The sequence below is a fragment of the Pagrus pagrus genome (genome assembly GCF_965226575.1).
Source record: "Pagrus pagrus genome assembly, chromosome: 10".
In the NCBI taxonomy this organism is placed as follows: Eukaryota; Metazoa; Chordata; class Actinopteri; order Spariformes; family Sparidae; genus Pagrus; species Pagrus pagrus.
The window spans coordinates 11,272,462-11,294,676 of record NC_140194.1 but is presented as its reverse complement, the minus strand read 5'-3'; the positions used below and the strand labels follow the sequence as shown (position 1 = coordinate 11,294,676).

At 44.0% G+C, this 22,215-nt stretch overlaps 1 protein-coding gene across 1 annotated transcript; it reads left to right on the top strand.

The window, feature by feature from the left end:
- The first annotated feature begins 821 nt into the window (after positions 1-821).
- Positions 822-21,575, top strand: klf13 (Kruppel like factor 13). Its single transcript, XM_084364862.1, has 2 exons — positions 822-1,735; positions 14,906-21,575. The coding sequence occupies exons 1-2, from the start codon at positions 1,255-1,257 to the stop codon at positions 15,226-15,228; spliced, it is 804 nt and encodes a 267-aa protein (XP_084220988.1). The 5' UTR covers positions 822-1,254; the 3' UTR covers positions 15,229-21,575.
- Positions 21,576-22,215: the final 640 nt, after the last annotated feature.

Sequence of the window (22,215 nt, the reverse complement as noted above, 5' to 3'; positions counted from 1 at the left end):
CAAAACTGTTTGTAAGTTGCTTGTTTTTACCAACTGTGGGACTGAAACGATTCAGTCGATCACTTAAACCACAGCACTTATGTGCTTAAGGTATCCTTGATAAATAGCAGCTACCATGCTCAGATGAGGGCTTGAAAACTGTTTCTATTTTTTCTTTTCTACTTTATTGACGGTGATATGTTGTGGTTTCTTTCTAGTGACAAATGTACCAATTGTAAGTCGCTTTGGACAAAATGCCCTTAATGTAAATGTAAATGATCAGTTAGTGGATCAGAGAAAATTAATCCGCATAATTACAGTAATATTTCTCGCAAAAATACCCAAATATTCTCTGATTCAGGGATTTTTCCAATGTGATGATTTGTAGCCCTCCCTTGTTTTATATCATTGATTGTGATCTGCAATTTTTAAAAAAACATTTCTCTGACGATTAATCGACTAATCGGCGCAATGACAACAACCCTAACCAATGTCACCCAATGCATACTGAACCAAAAAAAAGGATCGAAGTGTCCTATATTTCATGCAGATGGAGCAGGATGCTGCAGACACCCCTCCGCCCCCCTCCCTATAAAACACCCGTATTTCATGTGCCATGCACTCTCCCTAAACGTCTCCGCAGTTGCTCGTGCCACCCCGTGAGATACATCATCTAAATGCACGGAGGCAACCTGAGGTGAATCTTGCAAGAAAACTCGTGCTGCTCGGTGCATTCGGGGACACGCAGCGCCCAATGAATGAGCGGCTGCTCTGACGATGCTCGCCGAGCGCTGCCGGTCGACACGCCCCCAGCATGGATACAACCAGCAGGAACAGGCGCTCAGGAGACACGCTCACTATGCCGGAGAGTGTTTGCGGCCGCGATGGGAGTTAACACAACCAAGTTTCTGGAGGTGCTGTTCCCAGCGTCGTTGCACTAAAAGAAAAAAAAAAAAAAAAAAAAACAAGAAAAAAGACATTGGCTTTTTCTTTTTTGATTTCTCTCTCTCTCCCTCTCTCTACTCTCTCTCTCTCTCTCTGAGGGGGCTTGTCTGCGTTTTTGTCCGAGGCGTTTCTCTCACAGGATGTTGATGATATTGGATAAAGCCGGGTAAGATCATAAAGTCAGTTCTCTCTGATGAGAACGACCTCCTCCTTCTCCTCCACCACCGCCACACAAAGGGAACCACGGAGCAAGTTTCTTTTTTTTTTTTTTTTCTCACGCGCCATCATTTTTTTTTTATTTTGTATTTTTTTTTTGTTGTTTTTTGGTGAATGTCATTAAGAAGCAGAGGGGGCTGTTTCAAAGACAAAATGGATCACTTTGCAGCAGAGTGCCTTGTTTCAATGTCCAGTCGTGCAATTGTCCACGCTCCTAAAGGGAATAGGGAGATTAAACCAGAGATCCCGTCCTCCTCCAAGAACGGGGAGGAAATCAAAGAGCCCCTGGTGAAAGACAACTCCTCTCTTTTTGTGGTGGCGCGGATCCTGGCGGATTTTAACCAGCAGCAGACTCCCAACAATGTTGCCGAGCAGGCAAAAATAAAGGACGAGAGCATGCCGAACCTCATAGATGATGGAAACTCTGCCACACCTACCACCATCTCCGATCCTTCGCTCAAACAAAGAGGCAAAAGATCGCGGGGTCGGACTGAGCAAGAGTCGCCTCAGAAAAAGCACAAATGCCACTATTCAGGTTGTGAAAAAGTTTATGGCAAATCATCCCACCTCAAAGCCCACCTAAGGACACACACAGGTCAGTCTTGATTGGATGCTGAGTGTTTTTTTTTTTGTCGCTGTGTTGCCTCGGCTGTGTTGAGAAGGGTCGAGGGCTGAGAATAAAAGAAATAAAACCGAGAATACAGATAAGAAGTGTGGTTTCTCTTTGACAGTCAGAGGAGGTGTGTGTGTTTCATATTCACGGATCCACCTTTTTTTTATTATTATTAAACGGATTAATCCTCACAAGCAGTGCAGTGAAAGTCGTTGCTTTGCTTTAATGATTGCATTGTTCCTCTTAAGTTGTGTGAACTTTTTTTTTTTTTTTTTTTGCGAAATGTCCTTTTAATTTCGGGTTGGGGAGGGGAGGGGAGTCGAGAATAGTGCCACTCCCACTCAAGTCTCCAAGCTTTGTCACTGCTTTTCCTCTTGCTTTGCACCCCCCTCCCTCCCTCCCTCCTCCTCCTCCTCATCCTCCTCATCATCCTCCTCATCATCATCATCCTCCTCATCCTCCCCTGCATTGGACAGTGTGTACAAAGCGAAACTGCAGTGTGCAAACGCAGAAAGAAAAGATGACACAGATCCTGCGCACGTAAATACAAAGAAAGTCAATGAGGAAGGAAGAGGGAGGGAAAGAAACGCTTCAGAATAAAGATGCGGGCATGCACACAGAAAGTTTTCAAGATCAGACCCGTCACACTGCAGATCAGCAGCAGCGTGATAGCGTTTGACTTTCCTCAAGGACCATACCTCCATGTTTGCTCTTTGCATTCCGCAGGAAAGGCGACAGAGAGAGGGAGAGAGAGGTGGTGGCGGTGGGGGGAAGATGTAGATGGACTCAAATTGGGGGGTTGATAAGAGCTGTGCAGTCGCCTGTCTGCCCAAAGCCCTTTGTTGTGATGTGCCACACCCCCGCTAGACAGACCGCCAGCTGATCTGGCCAGCAACAGACTCAGCTAGCTGAGCCTCGACTCAGGAGCCTCTCCTCAGCTCTGTGTGCTGCTGCTGCTGCTGCTGCTGCTGCAACACACTTCACACACACACACACATCAGCCTGACAGCACAGAAACAAAACATAAATCTCTCTGGATCGCATGAGAAAAACGCCTCGTGTGAACTTGACCCATATTTGAGTCATATAGAAAATGTCACTCTGCGGAGAGAGGCAAAGCGTGTGAGAAAGCACAGAAGTCACTTCTCTCTGCACAACTCATCTCCCCCGTTTGTCTTGATATTAAAAAAACCTGATCCGTCCTAGCAGAGGGTAGATTCTCATCTTGCTGCCTGCTAAGCTTTTTCCTTTTCTGCTGCCTTTGTCCTAAGATACACTCCCCCTGTCTGGCTCTGTGATTGGTCTGTGTCCTCATATCACCTATGCTTCAGAGGCGATTCAGATGGATGCCATATGTTACACAAGCAAACACAACCATAAGTAAATACAGGGTGATTGCCGTTGTAGATTGTGGATGCACCTGTGCTGGCATTGTATTTTATATATGCTTCTTGAAAATGTCATACACATTCATGCATCAGCTGCAGCCGGGTAGCTTGACTGCAGTGTCGGGAATGTAGCCCGGCTCCTGCATGTATACAAAATAAGGGTCTATAATGATCCGGTATCATTAGTTAAATCGCTCCCTCCTGTGTTTATTTTAGTGCAGTTTTATTCCTGTCAATCAGCCCTGCCCTCGTCTCTTTCCTTTCTTTTGGGATACGTTCCCGTGCCTGGCTTTCTGATTGGTTTGTGTCCTATAATTTCTGATAATGAGAACGATTTCTGCTTATTTCATTGGATAGCCTGTCACAGAACGTGAGTCATCTCTTGCCTCGGCCAAGCTTGCAGCAGCGCTCGCAGAGAGCCAGCCTCCAGCCCCTCCGTGTGCTTCCCTTCAGCCCCCGACCATGTGTTTTTAGAGCAGTTTTATTGCTCTGTATTAGCCCTGCCCTTGTCTCTATGCCTATTAAGAGTTTCCTCTCGCCTGCCTTTCTGTTTAGATATGCTCCCGCGTCTGGCTTGACGATTGGTTTGTGTCCTATAAATTCTGATAATAATGACTCTTTCTGCCTATTTGATTGGATAGTCCCAGAATGTGGGTCATCTGAGTTCAGGCGGGCTGCCTCAGCCTTGCAGTGCTTTCACAGAGCCAGACTCTGGCAGTGTGCTTCCCTTCAGCCCCGACTAGCAGAGTCAGGAGAGAATGGATTCCAGCCCAGTCAGCCGCGGCCAAACACCGCTATCTAATTGAGGGGGGAAAACACTGTTATAGACACTGAACAAAGAGCCAGGCACAAGGCGTCCTCACTTGACTTCTGTAACGCCCAAAGCCTCATCATCCCAGCTTCTGCAATCCTGGTGTGTGATTTCTCAGAGCTCAAGAGGAGCTGAAACCTGAGCTACATTGTATTTCTCATGAAATGTCTACAGCACGCGAAGAAATCAATCCCATTACTAGCTCAAAATGAACTTCAGTCAGTAGTCGTGTCTTGTGAGAGGCATCAGAATTTTTATTTTAAGCCCTAAAAGAATAACTACAGTCAAGCAAGTTTGAAAAAACAAATTAAATTCAGCATCTTTATACTTTATTTTGCAAACTCCTGAAGCACTGTGAAGTGTCAGGCACGCCAATTTGCATACAACTGAGCCATGGAGATAGTTTCAGCTTTTTTTGTCGAGGTTTTAAGAAGTTAGTCTCTTTACAGAGGTGTTTATGCAACGAGAAGTTCTGATCAAGAAGTCTTAATGGCTGGATTAGACTAGACGTTACATAGTTCCCCCAGGAAGTTGAGATCACAGTGAAATCTCGCTTGACCTTTGGTCAAATTTGCACAAAAGTTGCTGTGATTGGACAAAAATTCAAGGTCCTGCTGAATTCGCAGAAATTGGTGAGCGCAGCATCACAACTTCCCGGAGGGACTGGTTAGAGATGTGATCAGATCGAGCCTCCAGTACAGGCACCAGGCTTTGAAGCCTATTGACATAGTGGCCAAACTGTATAATTACAACGTCACGTGATGCACTGGGGCCCACAAAGACTTTTCCTATAAGCTTACATTGAGAAACAGGCAAGTAAAAGTAAACAGTGGCTACATTTCTATGAGCAAACCCCCACAAAATAAGTTGTTTGACTGTCAAGTGGTACTCATTCAGTTTGAGAAATCTTGCGCTCTTTAGAAAGCATTAGCATTAGCATTAGCTCAAGTTGGCTGGTTGATTTTCGCGTCTGTTGCTAGGTCGTTACTAAGGGGTTTCATTACATATGGGTCTATTGCAAGCTCCCAGTAGCAGCACTGGGCTTGGAAACCAATCTGTCTTAGTGGCCAAGCCGCGTAATTACAGCATCACGTGACTGTAAAACACTGAATACATATTTGTGAAGTTCACTGATGTAGCTAGTAGCTTAATCTCTCCATGGATTTTTTTTTTTTTTTCCCAGCAGATATTTTAGTTACAACTAGATTGAGCCAGCAAGGCAGGTTTATATATGTGGTATTTATTCAGTTTGGGAAATCCCATGATCCTTAGAAAGCATTAGTGTTAGCTCAGGTTGGCTGGCTGACTCAACAGGGACTACCTCTCTGTTGCTAGGTTGTTACTAAGGGTCGGATTACTTGCTGGAGCAGATTTTATTACATATCTACCGACATGACTGATTTGTTTTCCAGTTATTAGTCAGACCCCAATGTTTTTCAGGGAAACACAGATGACACCAGCAAAACGCTTATATATTGCCCCACATTATGAATACAATTTGATTATATCTATTATTTAGTTGGTTACCATTCTATAATCCCAATATTACACTTGTGGGTGTGATTTATTGTTATTGGCACGACAGTGAAACGGTCAGGACGGAGACCCCAACCCTCTCATGTAATGATACTTTAATAAAAGTTCAGTTGCAGTGATCAAAGCATAAACACAATATATATTTTAAAAAAAACATCAGCAGTAATTCAGGAAACAATGTGATCAAGACCTTTCTATTGGAAACTACGCAGGAAAAACTGTCCAGAGCGAATTCTTTGTATTATTTCAAGTATCTGGGACCTCTGTCTCTTTAAAGGCATTAAAAAGTTCCTGGTCCCTCAAGTGGTGACGTGGGTTTATTTAAGGTCTCTTCTCAATGCACAGTTGTCTTCTCCGACACTGGGATGTAGCAGACATGAGAGTACGCGCTGAATTTAAATTGCTCATTATACTGCATTGAGTTTGATGGTGAGGAATCCAGCGCAGTTTAGGGGTCTAAGGTTACCAGACAGCTTTTGTCTGATGTCCCGGTGTGGGAGGTGGGGCTTTTTTCCCCGACACATATACTTATCCCGCAGTATGGAAAATGCAGTAACACAGATGTACAGACGAACTCTGTTCCTGATGGAACAAATGAAGGCTGTATAAAAGAAAGCGGTTGATTCTTTCTAAGGATTTCCTTCAGCACCAGTTGGTTTCTTTTCAGTCCGGCTTTTTCAACTCTTTGTCTTACGCTGCGTAACCGACTCTAACGATGAAGGCCCACTTTCCCAAGAGGTGTCTTGTGGTCCTGGAGTACATGGTGTTCTCTGTGAAGCCTCATTACTCTGCTCTGTTCATGTCATGCAGACTGCCATCTCCAAAGGAAAGATGGCCTCTGACAAGCTCATTACAAGTCATGTCTTCTTCTGAAAGAACAGCCCGGGCCTCCTGTGCCCCCCACAGCTGGGCCTCACAAAAGGCCATCTTGTCATCTTGTCCATTCGAAAGCTATTGCAATCACCAGGAGGAACAGGGTCAATGTTTCTCATAGACAAAGAGCCTAATGACATATTTTACAGTTGGTTTGATGTTTTGTCTGGATTTCTTTTGTGTTCGACTGGGGGTACCTCTAATACTGTGAGATGACTGTAAATCCCCGTCCTAAAAATTAAGTGGCACCACCTGGCAGCACAGTCCCACTGCCATATAGACCCAGTTATTCATGCATGCTTTCTATTTTCAGCCGAATAACTGTGGTTAATGACAGTTTTTTAAACGTGAAATTATCCCAAATTCCACATGGAAAAAAGAAGCAGGAGTCTCTGATTATATATGCTGCGTCCCTGCCAGTGGTTTTATATTTGGCTGCAGTGCTACACAGAGTGCACAGTGTTCCTGTGTGGCTGGTGATGAGGTAGCAGGGTGGAGATGGGGTTTTCCTGCTCTTGCTGAGACTGACCTTGGCACCGCATCGGGTAAAAACTCTACTGGGGCACAAGAGGTCAGTCTGTCTACCTGCCCCACAGCAGGATTTCCAGCATCCCACCCAGATGAGCCATGTTTCTCCTGATGGCTAATAAACTGATGACTCTTCAGTCAGGAGACGCTCAACAGTTTCCATTTGTTCTCATTCGGGTGACATTACAGATGTTATGTTTTTAGCCATGCCAGCACTGTGTATGTCAGACTGGAATATTTCAACAACTTTGTGATGGATTACCATGAAATTTTGTGCAGACATTCATAATTCCCTAATGACTGTGGCTGTCACTATGAGGGTGACATTTGTGGTTTTGACCGAGGTGTCCCAACAGTGTGCCACAGAAATTAGGTACATGTTCCTTTCTGGATGAATTGGAATAACTTACGCGATCCCCTTTTCATCTAGTGCCAGCAGTAGGTTAACATTTTAATTGGTCCAGTGGTTTACGACAAAATACCTCTAAAACTAAAGATATTCACATCAGGCTCAATTAGGAGTGTGATGGAACGCAGCTGATCCGTGATCCATATGGATTGCACCTTTCGTTCGGCACACGTGAACTGCATAGTAATGCCAAAAGGTAGCTGGCACAATGTGAAATTCAGTTTTACTACCACCAATATGTTTAAAGTAATGAAATCACACTGAAATCTCGATGCAGAGTTGCAATGAAAAGATATACATGATAATGATAGAAGTGCTCTGTGATTAAAAGCTGTTCTTTTTGCTCATCTGAAAAACTGATTGGATGTGTGACCCAAAAACGGTGACACAACTCACACTGTGAATTTTGTGATCTGTTGCATCCCTAGCTTTAACCATACTATGTATTTAGTGGTAATTAGCAATGTTAGCATACTAACCTGCTAATGCTGCTATAACTAAACCTCTTCATGTCAACAATATCATTGGGCAGTAAGGCCTTAAAATATCTATATAGCTTTATTGCAATACACTATATATGTCTCAACATTTTGAAATGTCATCAAAAGCACTTCATTAATGCTGGGATTAAGCTTCAAATCTCAACATTTTTGACCAGATACCTCAATATTAATACTGTGACAATATTTGTACCTTCACAAAACATCAGCACAATCAGATTTGTGATAAATAATCAGCAGTAAGACAATACCTATGCCATATCACAATATAATGGCACCCAAAATATGAGATAGTATATAACCTGATATCATGATAATGATATATATCGTATATATTGCCATGCCCTAATTGTCATTGTTAGCATGCCGACATTAGCATATTAGCTCAAAGCACCAATGTGCCTAACTACAGCCTCACAGAGCTGCAGACTCTTAATCTTGTCATAATTTACTGATGCACAAGCTCTAGCATTGTCTTCTGCCATCAGATAAGACTTTTCCCTAAAAGCAGCTCTTGTGAATGAAATCTGGTTGGCTCATGAAGGCCACGTTTACAATGCAGTGTGTGTCGAATGGAAACAAGGTATTAGTTAAATCTACTTGATCCACGGGATGTAAATAAAACCAAAGTGGAGCCGCCATCTTGTCTGTTCTAATCCTCTGCCGCCCCATGAAAGACTTCTCTGAGGCGTGTGCTGGTGCACATGCTGCCCATATGCTATCCTATATGTGCACATGTAAAGCTGACAGTTCCTCAGTAATGTTGGAATATAAACCTGATTTAACTGTGATTAAGCAGCCAAGCATGCATGGTGGACACTGAAGGCTCCTGTCAAGCAGTTCCACGTCGCTTTCAGTGGCCCACAGGGCTCATGTATTCTTTAGTTAGCTCTGGAGTACTTTTATAAAAGCTGCTCTGTCTATTCCCCCAGCAGTCCCTCCCACCCATATCCAGCTTGCAAAGCAAAATAGGTGCTCGAGCGTGTTGTGTTGCAAGGCCGAGCCCGGGCCACGGCTTGTGGCGTGGTGTTGATTACCGGCGGCAGGAAGAGAGGGATACAGACCTGTGGAACACTGTGAAAAACCGCCTACCGCATCTCGCATGCAAGGGAGGGATCTGCAGTACAAAGCCGAGGAATATACAGTGCGGCAGGGTGGGGGTGGGGTTAGATACTAGGATATTCACTGTCAATGCCCTCCATTGATGTAGGTCATATATTCAGCTGCATCTGCAGCTAATCTGATTAACGTTTGAAGGGCTGTGACCTATGCAGCAGAGAACACCCCTGTCAGCCCGGCACTCACAGGGTCCCCGTCTAAAGAGTTAGACTCTGACTGTGTCCACTGTGTTGTTTTTAAGTTCAGCTAGAAGAAGGGAGGGATGGCTGAAGATTACTGTGGAGCTAATGTCAGAGGGAGTGTTGTGTCTCTAGCTGGGTGTTTATGTTCCCTACGGTATGTAAGGTGTGTCCCCTTTCTCAGCGTGATAAATCAGACTGTGGCAGACCACGACACACGGGGGTGTGGTCCTCAGCACGAGATGAGGAGTGTTTTTGTGGTGTCTTGGGGGAAGGAAGGCATAATCATTTTCTGCGAGACATGAAAATATTTCTCTCCAGCTCGCCCTCAGAGTATCAGGTACAACATTGGACAGCTGGCACTATCTCCAGCCTGTATCTGCTCTTATCGCGGGGCCTCTCAGGAGCTAGCAGGGCTATGGCTCTTTGTTCAGCGCTGGGTAGTGAGGCACGTCAGTCTCATATGAGCTATAGTGTCAGACTCCATCAGTGGAATGAGCTGGCATTGTACTGCGTGAGTGAGAGTCACGGATGATGGGGCATCCCTGCTCCCACCTGCTTCTGTTAACTGTAAACACCCACTAAAGGCTGCAGCTGCTTGAACGTCCTTAGTTAACCAGAGTTTAGGATAAGGAGGCTTCCTGCAACGCAGCAAGGCTGCAGGTTGTTTTAGCATGCACTCAAGGCTGAAAGAGAGTGCCCACTCTAACTAATTGAGGCAAATGTGATGAGCTGGTCGATGCAGGCGAGCCATCCCGGCCTTTCCCTTAAAGAGTTAAGGGGATGAAGTAATGTATGGCTGAGTGTGTGCTGGAATCAGACGGTCACACTCGACCCCACTCCATGTCTCCAGGTGAATGTCAATCGCCCTGTGCAGCGCAGACTGAGGAGAGTGAGTTACGGTTAGTACGCATAGGCTGTCTGATTGAAATGCATTACAGGAGTGCCTCTCCTGCTGGGAGCGAGGCTGCCGCTATTGTTCACAACCCGACAGCTATAGGCCCACAAGGGGAGCTAGGCTATTCAACGGCAAAGCAAGGCTCCTCTCAATAAAAACAAAAGATGATAATAGATCAAATGCTGCATGTTTTCGGAGCTTTCTCCTGACAGGCTCGAGCTTGTCCTCATCACGAGCACCTGACCCACCCAAGGGTCCTCTTTCAGTGCTCCTGCAGAGTTTTGTGTGCGCAACAAACTCAGAAGACATGTTTTGACTGAGCGATTTTCTCGGTTAGCTGACTCCTCTCGCACTGAGCTAATTTTTCATACACAAATAGCCACGTAAACAGTTGTTCTGATCTCAGATGTGTTTCGAATCAAGCAGTGCCTTTTTTTCTCCTTCCTACAGACCGCAGAACCTTCTAAGCCTTTGTTGTTATTTTTGCTCAAGCGAAGCCTGCGCATGCTGCTGTGTGAACTAGAAAAGACGAGCCACAAACGCCTTAATGTATATGCATTGTTCTGCACACACATGTTAGTGTTTATATCTGCTTGGCATGTGATGGTGCGCGTCGTAGGAGCGGCTGGTTAGGTTAACCCTGTCTGCTCCGGTGGTTTCATGCTTATGAAGGACTCAGCAGTCAGTCATTTTGGTATTACCTAAAATCCCGTGAATGGTTGTCTGCTGGCAGAGTAGCCGGCTCCTGGTTGGTTACAGGTCAGAGTATGTTGTAAACATGCAACCAAATTACAGGATTGCACTGAGCCCTACCACTGGAGTTAGTGGTACCCCTCTCATTTCATGATGCCAAGATGACTGTGCCACTGAGCCAGCACTGAAGTGAGGTAGCTCCAACTCTAATGAGCTGTGACCTACAGTCTGACTCCAGCTTTACTTTCCCTTCTCAAGCTTTGTCCGCGCAGGTTTTTAGTGTGCACCTTGTTTTTGTTCTCAGCTCTGTAAAAAGATATTTCCTGTTCAGGTTCTCACCGCACAGGCAGAGCAAAGTTAACTTCAAGGTGATCTCTGATGTATCCACAGGAACTGTGTTCTTTCCCCTCCTCACCTTGCAGAGCTATTTACTCTAGCTCTCTTTTGGCAGGCTCACGTGGACATTTTCAGCTGTACACTGTGTGAATTTGGCCCATGCCTGAGGACACACCAGGAATGTTATCTGCTCTTGTTTGAAATGCTGGTAGCTGCTGTTGGAGCAGGTGACAGAGTTGAGCTCCTGCGCCGCTGCTGCTCACGTCAAAAAGGAGATTTGATCTCGCCTTTGTGAGCAGCATCTCTTACACCAGGGAGACGGACTCGGATTCCATTCCTCTTAACCATTTCTGCAGTCGAGCTTCTTAGATATGAATGAGAGAGGGAGAGGAGCAGAGATGAGCTGTTTATTTACTGACCCAGTGGCCTCGGAGAGAACAGTTATATAACAAGAGTACCTGTGACATAATCGCATCTCCTTGGAGGGGGGACACTAGTGCTTAGTAGAGGTACAGTTTGTGTGTGCATGATGTAACTCACTTAACGGGTAACTGGGTCACTGTGTTCGTGAGGGAAAAGCTTCCCTCATTACGACCCCCCCCACCCCCGCCCGCTCTCACCCTCTGCAACCGACACATTCTGAGAAAGACAAACCACTCCCTGGATGTGGACGCTGCCAGAGATGGGATAACCAATCGGCGGGGCCTGGCGTCACGATCGCCACGGCGCCCCGCTGTGACAGCACTGGAGCTAGATGGGAACATGAGCAGGGTAAGGGGAGTAGCTTGCAGCTTTCTTCTTGCGACAGAGATGCTGAGTAATAGCTGCAGTCTATTGAAATATCTCTGGGAGAGTGACATCCTCCCGCCACACAGGCGATCATCATTTCCTCTCAGGATGAAGGAGTTTGTTCCCTGAAAAACCTCCTGATTGTTTCCAGAAGATTTCTTCTGCCCTCATGGAAATCCTCATGTTACAAAACAAAGCAGACAATTAAATGGGGCATTGCATTTGTTTTCTTTATGTAAGTGAATCTCTTCAGGCTGACATTAAAGCACGCCTTTTCATACCAGTGACCTAAATGCCTAACAGCAGTGCAGCATGAGGTGAAAATGGCCGGCGTGTCTGTTTATCCCGCATTTTCTCAGAAGTCAGGGAGCTCTAAATAATTTGACGCATCTCGATGAGTTGAGTTGGATACCTGATGCTTCCACTATGACTGCATTACTGTATCAGGGCAGTTAGACTGGATATCTCAGCCTAGCTCTCTGGTGTCTGGTTAAATATTAATGTTGTTGGATCCGTTACGCTGGTTATTGAGCCTTAAGCAGCCCGCAGAGCTTAGCTCTACTTTTTAGCCAATAACTCAGTTTGCAGTGCCAGGTGGCAACACAGGCTGCTTCTCTTGCTAATAAGGTATGAAATCAGACTATCACGAGTCTCTTCAATCAGATTAGTGCCTTAAAAGTTAAACTACCTCCTTTCCTCATGGGTGTAATCCAGGATGTGTAACGGGGTCAAACATCCATGGCCTCCTCCTTTTTATGAATTTCCACTCTAACTCTGTGCAGGGCAGATGGATTGTTTCTCTGTGCGTGAACTTTTGCAGATAACAGTGTAGACGTTCTGTCTGTGTGCACATGCAAATGTCTATATGTCAGTTACAGAGTTCGAGCCCTGTAGTAGCCCGCAGGACCTGTTGTGGGCAGGGCTGACTGATTTTGTCTGGAGCTGAGGTGAGGCGTCAGAGGCAGGAACACAGACCGGGCTGTCTAGACTTGCTCTGTCTGTCTGCATGTTTTGTAACCATGCAGTATAGGGGGGTGGGGAGGGACCGAGACTAGTCGTGCACAGAGTTCTTGTTTTTGAGACTCACTGGCATCAGGTAGCATAGGAGTGTTTGATGCTGAACAGCACTGTTTCCATTGTGGCCCTGAGGGAAGCCGCAGAACAAAGAAAAGCATTTGGCAGGCCTGTTCTTATGTGCTCATTTGTCATGCCACCTATAAACATTCACGCATCTCCCCATCTATTCCTTTTCATACCTCAAATCCCTGGCATGGGCTTGCACATGAAGAATGATCATTCTTATTCTCAGGAAAGAACCATAACATGAAAGGAATGCGTCCTGCCCTTCGCTATAGTACTGCAATGTCACGCTGGTAAATTTAGATGCTGGATGTGGCTATTGTCAGGCAGAAACTCACTGAAATGGAACTAAACAGAGTACAGTATTAGACATGTTGGGCAGTAGATGCGGAGCGCTGCATTCAGGCTCCATGCACACTGTTTCCACATCAGAATGGAAGGAAACCACAAGATATATAGTACCATCTGGCTTTGACTAGATTTGTGTCAAAGCCCACTTTTTTATTGCCTGATGGAGGGGGGAAGGGTGTAATTTCCCATGTGCCGAGTCACAGATAGTTGCATGTTGGAAAATGGGCTGGGTAACCATTGTGAGCCTGATTAGCATCTGGAGCTTAGATAATTAAACTGTGTCTGCTCCTCCAGCACAGCGCCAATTTTTAGGTGATTTACCCCCAATTCCCTCGGCTCACGACAGCCATTTCTGTCCCGATTTTTTAATATTTTGAAGATGTTTTCTTTAGCTACCTATGAGACCCAGAAGTAACCTTGACATCATTGTTCCCTGATGACTCAGAGGTTACTATGTACAAAAAAACAGCACAGTCTTGTTCTGCAAGCTGGGTCTTATAGATGAAAAAATGTTTGTTTGCTGTGCTTGGCAGTGTTTATGACTTGTTAACCTGTAACCACCCCACAATGAGTCACATCTCTCACTTTGATGAGCCACTGGGTGCTTAGTGTGCACCAGATTTCCCATCAGAGTGTTTTTATTTGCTCTAAATGATTATAAACAGTCCTACAACGTAAAGCACTTATGGGCTGATTCAACACGAGACAACAAGATTATAATTTTAGATTTTCACTTGCATTTTGATTGTGTTGTTCCAACCTTTCAGCAGCCATTGGCTCCCATTCATTTCATAGGTGTAATCCTTAAAATAATAAGTGCATAAAGGCAAGTATTAGAACAGTATATAGTCTCAGATCATGATATTGATATGTTGCCATGATGCTGACATGTTGGGTCATGTGACCCACTAAATACACACAGTAGTGTTTTGCCTACTGGCCCCGCCCATGAGTTCAGAGCTCGTAGACATCTCATTGTGATGATGTCACAGAAGTTTTTCAAATATAAATCCTCCATGGATCAAAAACCAATAATAGAAGGAGACAGAATTCACTTTGTTTGCAGTCTGAGGTGTCCTCTCAACAGTTGTATAGGCTGAAGGAAGAAGGTTTTTGGGGTGCGGGGGGAATTTTTTTTGCTGCAATACCGCGAGTGGCCACAGGGTGAAATTGGAAGAAAAGCTGCATGCTGCTGTCACTCAATAGAAAAATATATTAAAATAAACCTGCAGTGTGTCAAAGTTACTGTTGCTTTGAAAAGGAAGGACTGGTTGGTCATGGATTGATTTGAAAGCGTGCCCTGCAAATATCACACAACAAGCATACAGCTTAAAAAATAACAGCAGCTGTGATGTTCGCTGATTATTTTTGAGTTCTACCCCACCTCAGGTTTCACATCCCTGCAAGTAGATTTTCATATCAGACTGAAATCAGCAGAAAACTATGACTGCCTGGAATGCTTGAACACACATCAGAGATAAGTGTGGTGTATTTAAATAAAAGGTCAGACGTGTGTGCGCTTAAACATGCGAAACATGGGAAAACTGTGCAAAAACACGTAGATAATAGTCAGCAGCAAGTAAATAATACAAACTAAATTAAAACATTAGTGTTCTTAATGATTTAACACTTGTCATCTCCCCTTCCCTCTGTGTGTTTCAGGAGAACGGCCTTTCCCATGTACCTGGCCCGACTGCAGTAAGAAATTTGCCCGCTCCGACGAGCTGGCCCGCCACTACCGCACCCACACGGGGGAGAAGAAGTTCGGGTGCCCGCTCTGTGACAAGCGCTTCATGCGCAGCGACCACCTGATGAAGCACGCCCGGCGCCACTCAGATTTCCAGCCCGGCATGCTGAAGAGGCCCCACGGCGGCAGCGGCGGCGGCGGCGGCACCACACGTCCCAGCTCCCTCAGCGACTACAGCCGCTCGGACGCCTCCAGCCCCACCCTCAGCCCCGCCCTCAGCCCAGCCAACTCGCCTTAAACTGAAACCCTGTCGCACTTTCTGCCTCTGACCTGGGAGGCCTGTGTTTTTGTCATAACACTTGTGTTGCACAGTTGTCAGCAACCCCCCCCCCGCCCCTTTGCTATTCCTGCGCTTGCTGTGGTGTACCATACTGTACATAACTGCTTATTGTAGTGCAATTACTCGTGTGATCCTAAAAGAAGGTAATGCCTTTCCCAGATGGCAATATTTACATTCTGTACCATATGTCTGTATTTTTTTAGCTTCTGATCATGGCTAGTTGTCCAATGTATGTTTGCAGTCAGCTAAACAAGGTTTAGAAGAAGAAAAAACAGACACCCTGACAAGTCTTATCAAAATGGCTCTTTTTTTTTGTGTTTTTCTCTGTTTTTTTTTTTGTTTTTTTTGAACGGGTGAGGAGAGGGGCCACACACACACACCTCAGGATTGAAGACAGTTGCTATTTCTGTAATACCACAGTACTTCACAGTACTCACATTGACTGCACAATATACTCATCACTTTACTCTGAAATTCAACAGGGGTTGAATTTTACGCCCTGCTCAGGGATGGCCTTGTTAGCTTGAAAGAATGAACATGGTGAAGAGAGAGAAACATACAGTACATATATAGCAGCCTTACACTCAACACAATTTGCACTCTGTTTTTTTTTTTTGTTGGTTTTCACGCTCGAGGAAACTCGCTCTGCGGTCACACGGTCAATCGTACACAGAACTCTGTTCCCCCCTCGGGTTTCATATGTAATGTAAATGCTGTGTGTTTAAGAAGAGAACCCACCTCAGTAAACACAAAACAGCTGTTCCTCCGCCGCAACGTTAATATTCAGTTGCTGTGACATTGGGTGAAATATGTGTTTCATTACACAGCGCTGTGCAGTGTATACTGTGTAAATCTGCATTGTGGGAGGATCGGGATTATATTGGGTTGACAGGTTTTATAAATATACTCTGTCTAAGAAACTTTCGACCCTTTAAATAGAGACGGTTAAGTTTCAAAGCAGCTGTTTTTCTTTAAAAAAGAAAGCGCTGTATCATCAGCCGAATGGACACAAAGGGACTTTAGTTGAAACAATGTTTATCCTCTCTCAAGCACATAGGAAAAAGTACCAAAGACAAGAGTGAATGAAAGCTTTCTATTCAGTCTTGTAAGCCGCCCTTCATTGAGGCCTGGGGCTGGTGTTTGGCAGTATCACAGGTAGAGCCAGACAGCCGGCTCACTTCCCTCCTCCTGCCTTCGCCTTTTGTGGCCTCCCTGGAGGAAACAGCTGCATCCCACAAGAAGCTATTCACAGCCCGCAGGAGGAGTGCTAACATGCCACTGCTGGGGAGTCCTGCCTCACCCATCTGGCTCTACCTGTCCTGCCAGAGAGCGGTGAAGCTCCGAGCCTCCCAAATTGCGTAACGTTGCTTAACTCGGGGGGGTCAAATGTAGGCCAGAGAGTGTCGGGCACAGCCGGGGCTGGGCTGAGACATTGTGGATCACCGAGCGAACAAAGCAGCTATCTGCAATAGACAGGCAAGAGAGGGCAGGTCCTGATAAAAGAGGAGAGGTTTATCACGAGCTGAGCAGTACAGAGGAGGAGACACCAAGTCGCAGACACCCCCACCTCCTCCTTCCTCCCTCCAACTGTAGAAACCGTGAGCGGAAAAATGGCTGTAATTAGTGGCTTGATTCAACCTGTGTGATAAGACAGAAAGAGATGAACAACAGTACTACCTAGACGATGCTAGCAGCGTGGGTGGGATGTACCATCCTAAGCACAGGGAGAAATCCTCTACTACTACTGCTGGAGAGTCAAAATTTCACAATGCCAAGGAAAAATGTTGCTCCAAAATTCACTCAAACAGCTGCTTTCAAACTTCTCGCTCGCAAAAAGAAAAATCAAGGGGGCTTTTAAACTGTTGTAACATTTGAACCAAAACGAACATATCAGCAAAGTGCAGCGCTCCACCAGCCTCACGTCGTCCTGCCTATGAAGCTCAGATGTCCCGTGAGAAAGCTGACTTGTGTTTCTAGACAGACATGCCTCAATAAGTCAGGCAAAAGGCACAGTAAAACCTTCCATGGAAACGGGCACCACTATCAAAACTGCTGCAGCCCCCGCCAGTCTGTGTTATGCCTACATTTTCTTTTAATGCTTCGGCCGGAAATAGTCTCATCCATGTATCTGGTCCTGTCAGACCCCTCCAGACTGTTGTCATCATGAATCGCATGTGTTGGCTTCGTCCTACCCCTGCAGTCCTGCGCTTCACACTATATGCATGCTAACAACTTTGCCTTTGGAAGCGTTGAGGGTTTTTCTGAGGCGGTCTGGCAGGTGTAAGTTCATGAAAGGCAGGCCTTGTCCCTCGTTTTCTTCGCAGCAGCCATCTCTCTTTAAAGTTGTGAAGAATCAGCTCTGTCACATCCTCCAGAAAGAAAACATCCCTTATTTAGATCGAAATGCAGTAGTTTCCTCAAAACACAACCCTCTGTAAGATGTTAAAATAGTTTCCAGGCTGCGAGATGACACTTTGAATGCCACTGATCAGCAGCTCTTAGTGAAAAGAAGCACTGAGAGGGTTTTTTTTTTTTTTTACGTTTACCATTTCTGAAAAAGAAAATTCAAATTGCTGTTGAGCGGCTTTTTCGTGGTTTCAATCCACGACTTTTCTTTTTCTTTTTGGTCAACTTTTGACTCGATTTGTAGTGTAAACAGAAAAAAAAAAATCTCAGTAGCTCACCCTCAAGCATGTTTAGTTAATCACTTCTTAATCCATAATCTGCACATTTACCTCAGGGTCGACATCCGCAAAGCAGATGTGGGACAGTTTGTGGATTTTGTTCTAACACCAGTTGCTGCACAGAAATGTCTGCCAGCCCCCCCTCCCTCCCTCGTCCCCCCTCCCTGGTGTTCCTGGGTGCTTCGTGCTCACTGCTGGTCAGTGTCCGACCACACTGGAAACACAGGAACGCCTCCGAACGGGGGCCCAGCTCCTGCCTATACTGTCTTCATTACATCCTGCAGTCCTGCCTTATAGTAAGCACTGGGCACTGGGGAGCTGTTTTCAGTGAAACGCCCCTTTAAACACCGTTGTTTGACCCTTCGTGCCAGTGGACTTACAGTAGGCGACAGGAACATAAAGCGACTGTGACCGTGTAAACAACCCAGTCTATCCATCCATCCAGACTGCACCGGTGACATGTAGGCCTCCACAGGCAGAGTGTCTCATAACTTTTATTCTCACTGTATCAAATCTACTTGAATAATTCAAAACAAAAGGCCATTGAACACAGTTTTGTACATGTCCATTTTTACTGTACTTGCTTTTGTTGTCAAATGATAATTAACCTCTCTGGAGAAAGGTGTACAGTATGTTTTTTGATTTGTTTTGTTGTTTTTTTTCTAGATTTTCCATTGTCTTCAGGTCATTTCAGCAACTCTTTTCGAATTTACCGCAGCATTAAGGATGACTGTTTGTGTCGGGGCTGTTTGAAAAGCACCATACTCTGTTCGCAAAAACATCATTTTAAGCCCCATTAACGGGGTTCACCCCTTTAATCAGAACAGCTACTTACTCTGTTGATGTCAGGATGCAGGTTACTCCAGTTAGCCTGTTATCCAAAAGATTCCTCCAAGTCATAAACTGAAAGGATTGTTCGGGGTGATGATAAGAAAAGGAAACTTCCTGACCTCTTATGTACGACAATTTCAGATGGAGTGACTCATTTTCTTTATTACTTTAGATTCTTTTGAACGTTTTCCATAAGAATAGAGACCACAGCATTGTGAGTTAGCAATGTAGTCATGATTTTTATTATTATTATTATTATTGCTTTTTTTGTGTGTCTCATATGAAATGTTTAAGCTTGTATATTTTTTTTTTTCTCAAAAATCATACCTCTTGAAATATGTTGTACCTTCATATCTTTTCAAAACATCCATCATGTAGCTTCGCTTGACGAGTAGCACAAATAATCGGTGGTTTTATTTGCCCCTACTTGAATGAAGAAGGAAAGAAAGAGACTTTTTTTCTGTAAAAAAACAAACAAAAACAAAACACTGGGCTACATTTTATATAATCATCCCATGTTGTCAGGGTCGTGCACATCCTCGTAGATTCAAAAAGTAATCTTTCCAGGAAATAAGAAAAACCTTATTTTTTATTATTTTATGTTTCCAAACAAAATATTTAATGCGTCCCTTCCCTACTGAGCTCCACATATTTGTCTTGGTTTCAACTTTTTCTATGTGAGGGATGATGTCAGCTGTAAATTACTATCAAACTACAACGTCAGCATTTTTTAATCCAACTTTACGATTGTAATCTCAGTAAGATTACAGATTTCAACATCTGTTAGAGACTTTAAACGATGACAAAATGTAAATGCAAGGTTTCTACAAGATGCCGACCGTGTACCAGTTAATATCTTTTTCTGCTAATTGTAAAAAAAAAAATATATATATATATATATATAAATGAAAGTGAATTGATTGTTGCCTAATATGTAAAGAACTAACAGTCTTCATGAATATATCACTGATCAGACAGTCTCAACTGAAATCTTCATGAGTGATCTCAGCGTACAAGCATGATCGATGCAATTGTGTGCCAAAACTATAATGGAAACTTCATAAAGATGATGTGGGTAAAAAGAAAAAAAGAAAAAAAGTGAAACCTAGCTACTATCAGACATTTAACAAACCTGTACAGTTTTATAAAGTGTGACATGTTTTTATGTAATGTACAGTAATATTTCTTTTTCGGCTTTATGTAAACATTTTGATTGTGTAGCTTTTGTTTTCCATTTGTTATTTAATTTTTTTTCCTCTTCTTTCTTTTTATTTTGCTGTACAATACTCAAGCAATGTATAATGGCTTATTACAGGTATTTTGTTGACATAAACAATCTTAATGATAACAAACGCCCAACCATTCCAAAGGATTGAGAATTGCATTTGCTATAAATGTGCTGCTTACATCGACCCGATGCATTTTTGTAGGTAATGAATAGAAGTCTGTCTCGACTGTGAGGTTTTACACGTTGTGAGTTGTGCACAAGGTACGTTTCTCATTGTCAACATTTTCCCAGGTTGAATCTCTCCTTTTTTTCCTCTTCAGGCTCCTTGTGCAGGCTAAGCCAATTCGAATGACACATGCAATATTTTAAAAGTATTACGACATGTGAAATTGAAAAAGTTAAGGACATACGGTGCATGTCTTCCCTCTTGACAAAGGCCTGAGGCTTTTTTTTTTTAAGGTCGGGATAATGTTTGAGAGGCGGCCATGACAGGAGAGGGTGGTTCTCGAGCAGTGAGAGGGAGCTCATCAGACGCTCCACGTTTAGGAGCTTGTTGTTACCAAAGGCTTTGAAGGGAAAGATGAATGTTGCAGTAATTTTGGACCCCTGGGTTCAACTTTATGCGCTGTAAGTGTTGATCAATGGATGTCGTGCTTAATATGGACCTTTTTCTACATCTCGAATAAGCAACTTTGTTTATTTTTTATCACTTGAATGATCAAAGCCTATTTAATCATACGAGCAAGCGCTTTCTGAATGAGTCAATAGACACGAAAACAAAAGAGACTGAGTGAGTAGGAACACGCAGCACAGCGGACCACATCTGTCTGTACCCTTCGGTGACCATGTGGTCTTGCTTGACTGCCTGAGCTGACACTGTGCGGCGGCGTTTGCTCTTTACTGTAGAAAATGCACACTGACAAGAAGTGCTTGGCTCACGCGTTGGATAGTTTTGCCCTCAAAGGATTTGTCTGTTTCAGGTTATGCGGCACACCGTGCTGTGAATGACCTCCCTTTGATTACAAAGAGAGCCTCTCACCAGCCTTTTGGTTCTGTTTCCTGTACCTGTTTGTCCTCAATGTACCTCCTCAGTGTAATGTTGCTCTCTTGATACCTCTGTGCGTTTCTCCTCTGCCCATCACCATCAGTTGCCTGTTGTAGTGACTCCATGGTGCTGTTTCCCCTCTCAGCACCAATATAATCTAATCTGTAAATAACTCTTGACTCAGCTATGGCCAGTACATTCTTCTATGACCTCACTCTAACCTTCAGGTGTCATTTTGTTTATTTTTTTCTCTCTCAGCAAACCAAAATCACTACATTCAAGTATTACAGTTGTACAGTTCCTCGGATTCTACACACATGGTAATGTGCTGGTCTTAGCTGCTCTGCTGTACCTTTTTATGGCATTATTTTTTACATGTTAGACAATATATTGTGACCATGTCCTATGCAAATATGAAAAATAACAGATTGTTGAATAATGTATGTTGTCATAACTTGTATGCATGAAATAGTGAAGTTTACATTTGGAAATAAATTCATAAAATAAGCAGCTACAATTTGTTTTGTGCTTATTTCCTTTCCTGTTAAAGGGATAGTTCACTTCACAATCAAAGATTAAAAAAATTCTACTTACTTGTGGCGCTGTTTATTCATCCAGATTTATTTGCCGTGAGTTGCAGAGTTTTGGACATTTTGGCCGTAGGGATGTCTGCCTTCTCATGAATACATTAGATCAAGATACCAATTGGCTTGTGGTGCTCTAAGTGCTAAAATGATAGGCTAGGTACATCCCTGTGTCCTATGTTGCAACTTCAAGTTGAACTTTGTATTTCCCTCTTGGTTAGGATGAGGAAAAAAATCATAGTTTGGCTTAAAATACCTGTTCTGGTTGCCATGATCACAGATGGAGATGGTCCCATTTCCAGTGAAAGATTGCTGTTTATGGTGTACTCTAAAACAGCTGGAGAAGTCCCCGGGTGTCCTTAAAAATATTTAGTTGTATTATTCTGTTTGGCAGCCATGTTGGCTTGTAATAACACCACTATCATTCCCTGGTGTAAAAGGTGGCTACAGAGCATATAATGTGAACGTGAAGGACGCCATTAATGTTTACGTCCCATGCTGTGATGAGCACCACGAGAAGATGCATGTTTCCAGGCTAGCAATGTAAGAAAAGAAGAGTCCTTCAAGCATTTT

Excerpts from the sequence above, each read along its gene's own strand:
- klf13 (XM_084364862.1), top strand. The coding sequence starts at position 1,255 with ATGTCATTAAGAAGCAGAGGGGGCTGTTTCAAAGACAAAATGGATCAC. Across the intron at positions 1,736-14,905 it reads CCACCTAAGGACACACACAG|GAGAACGGCCTTTCCCATGT; the intron begins GTCAGTCTTGAT and ends TGTGTGTTTCAG.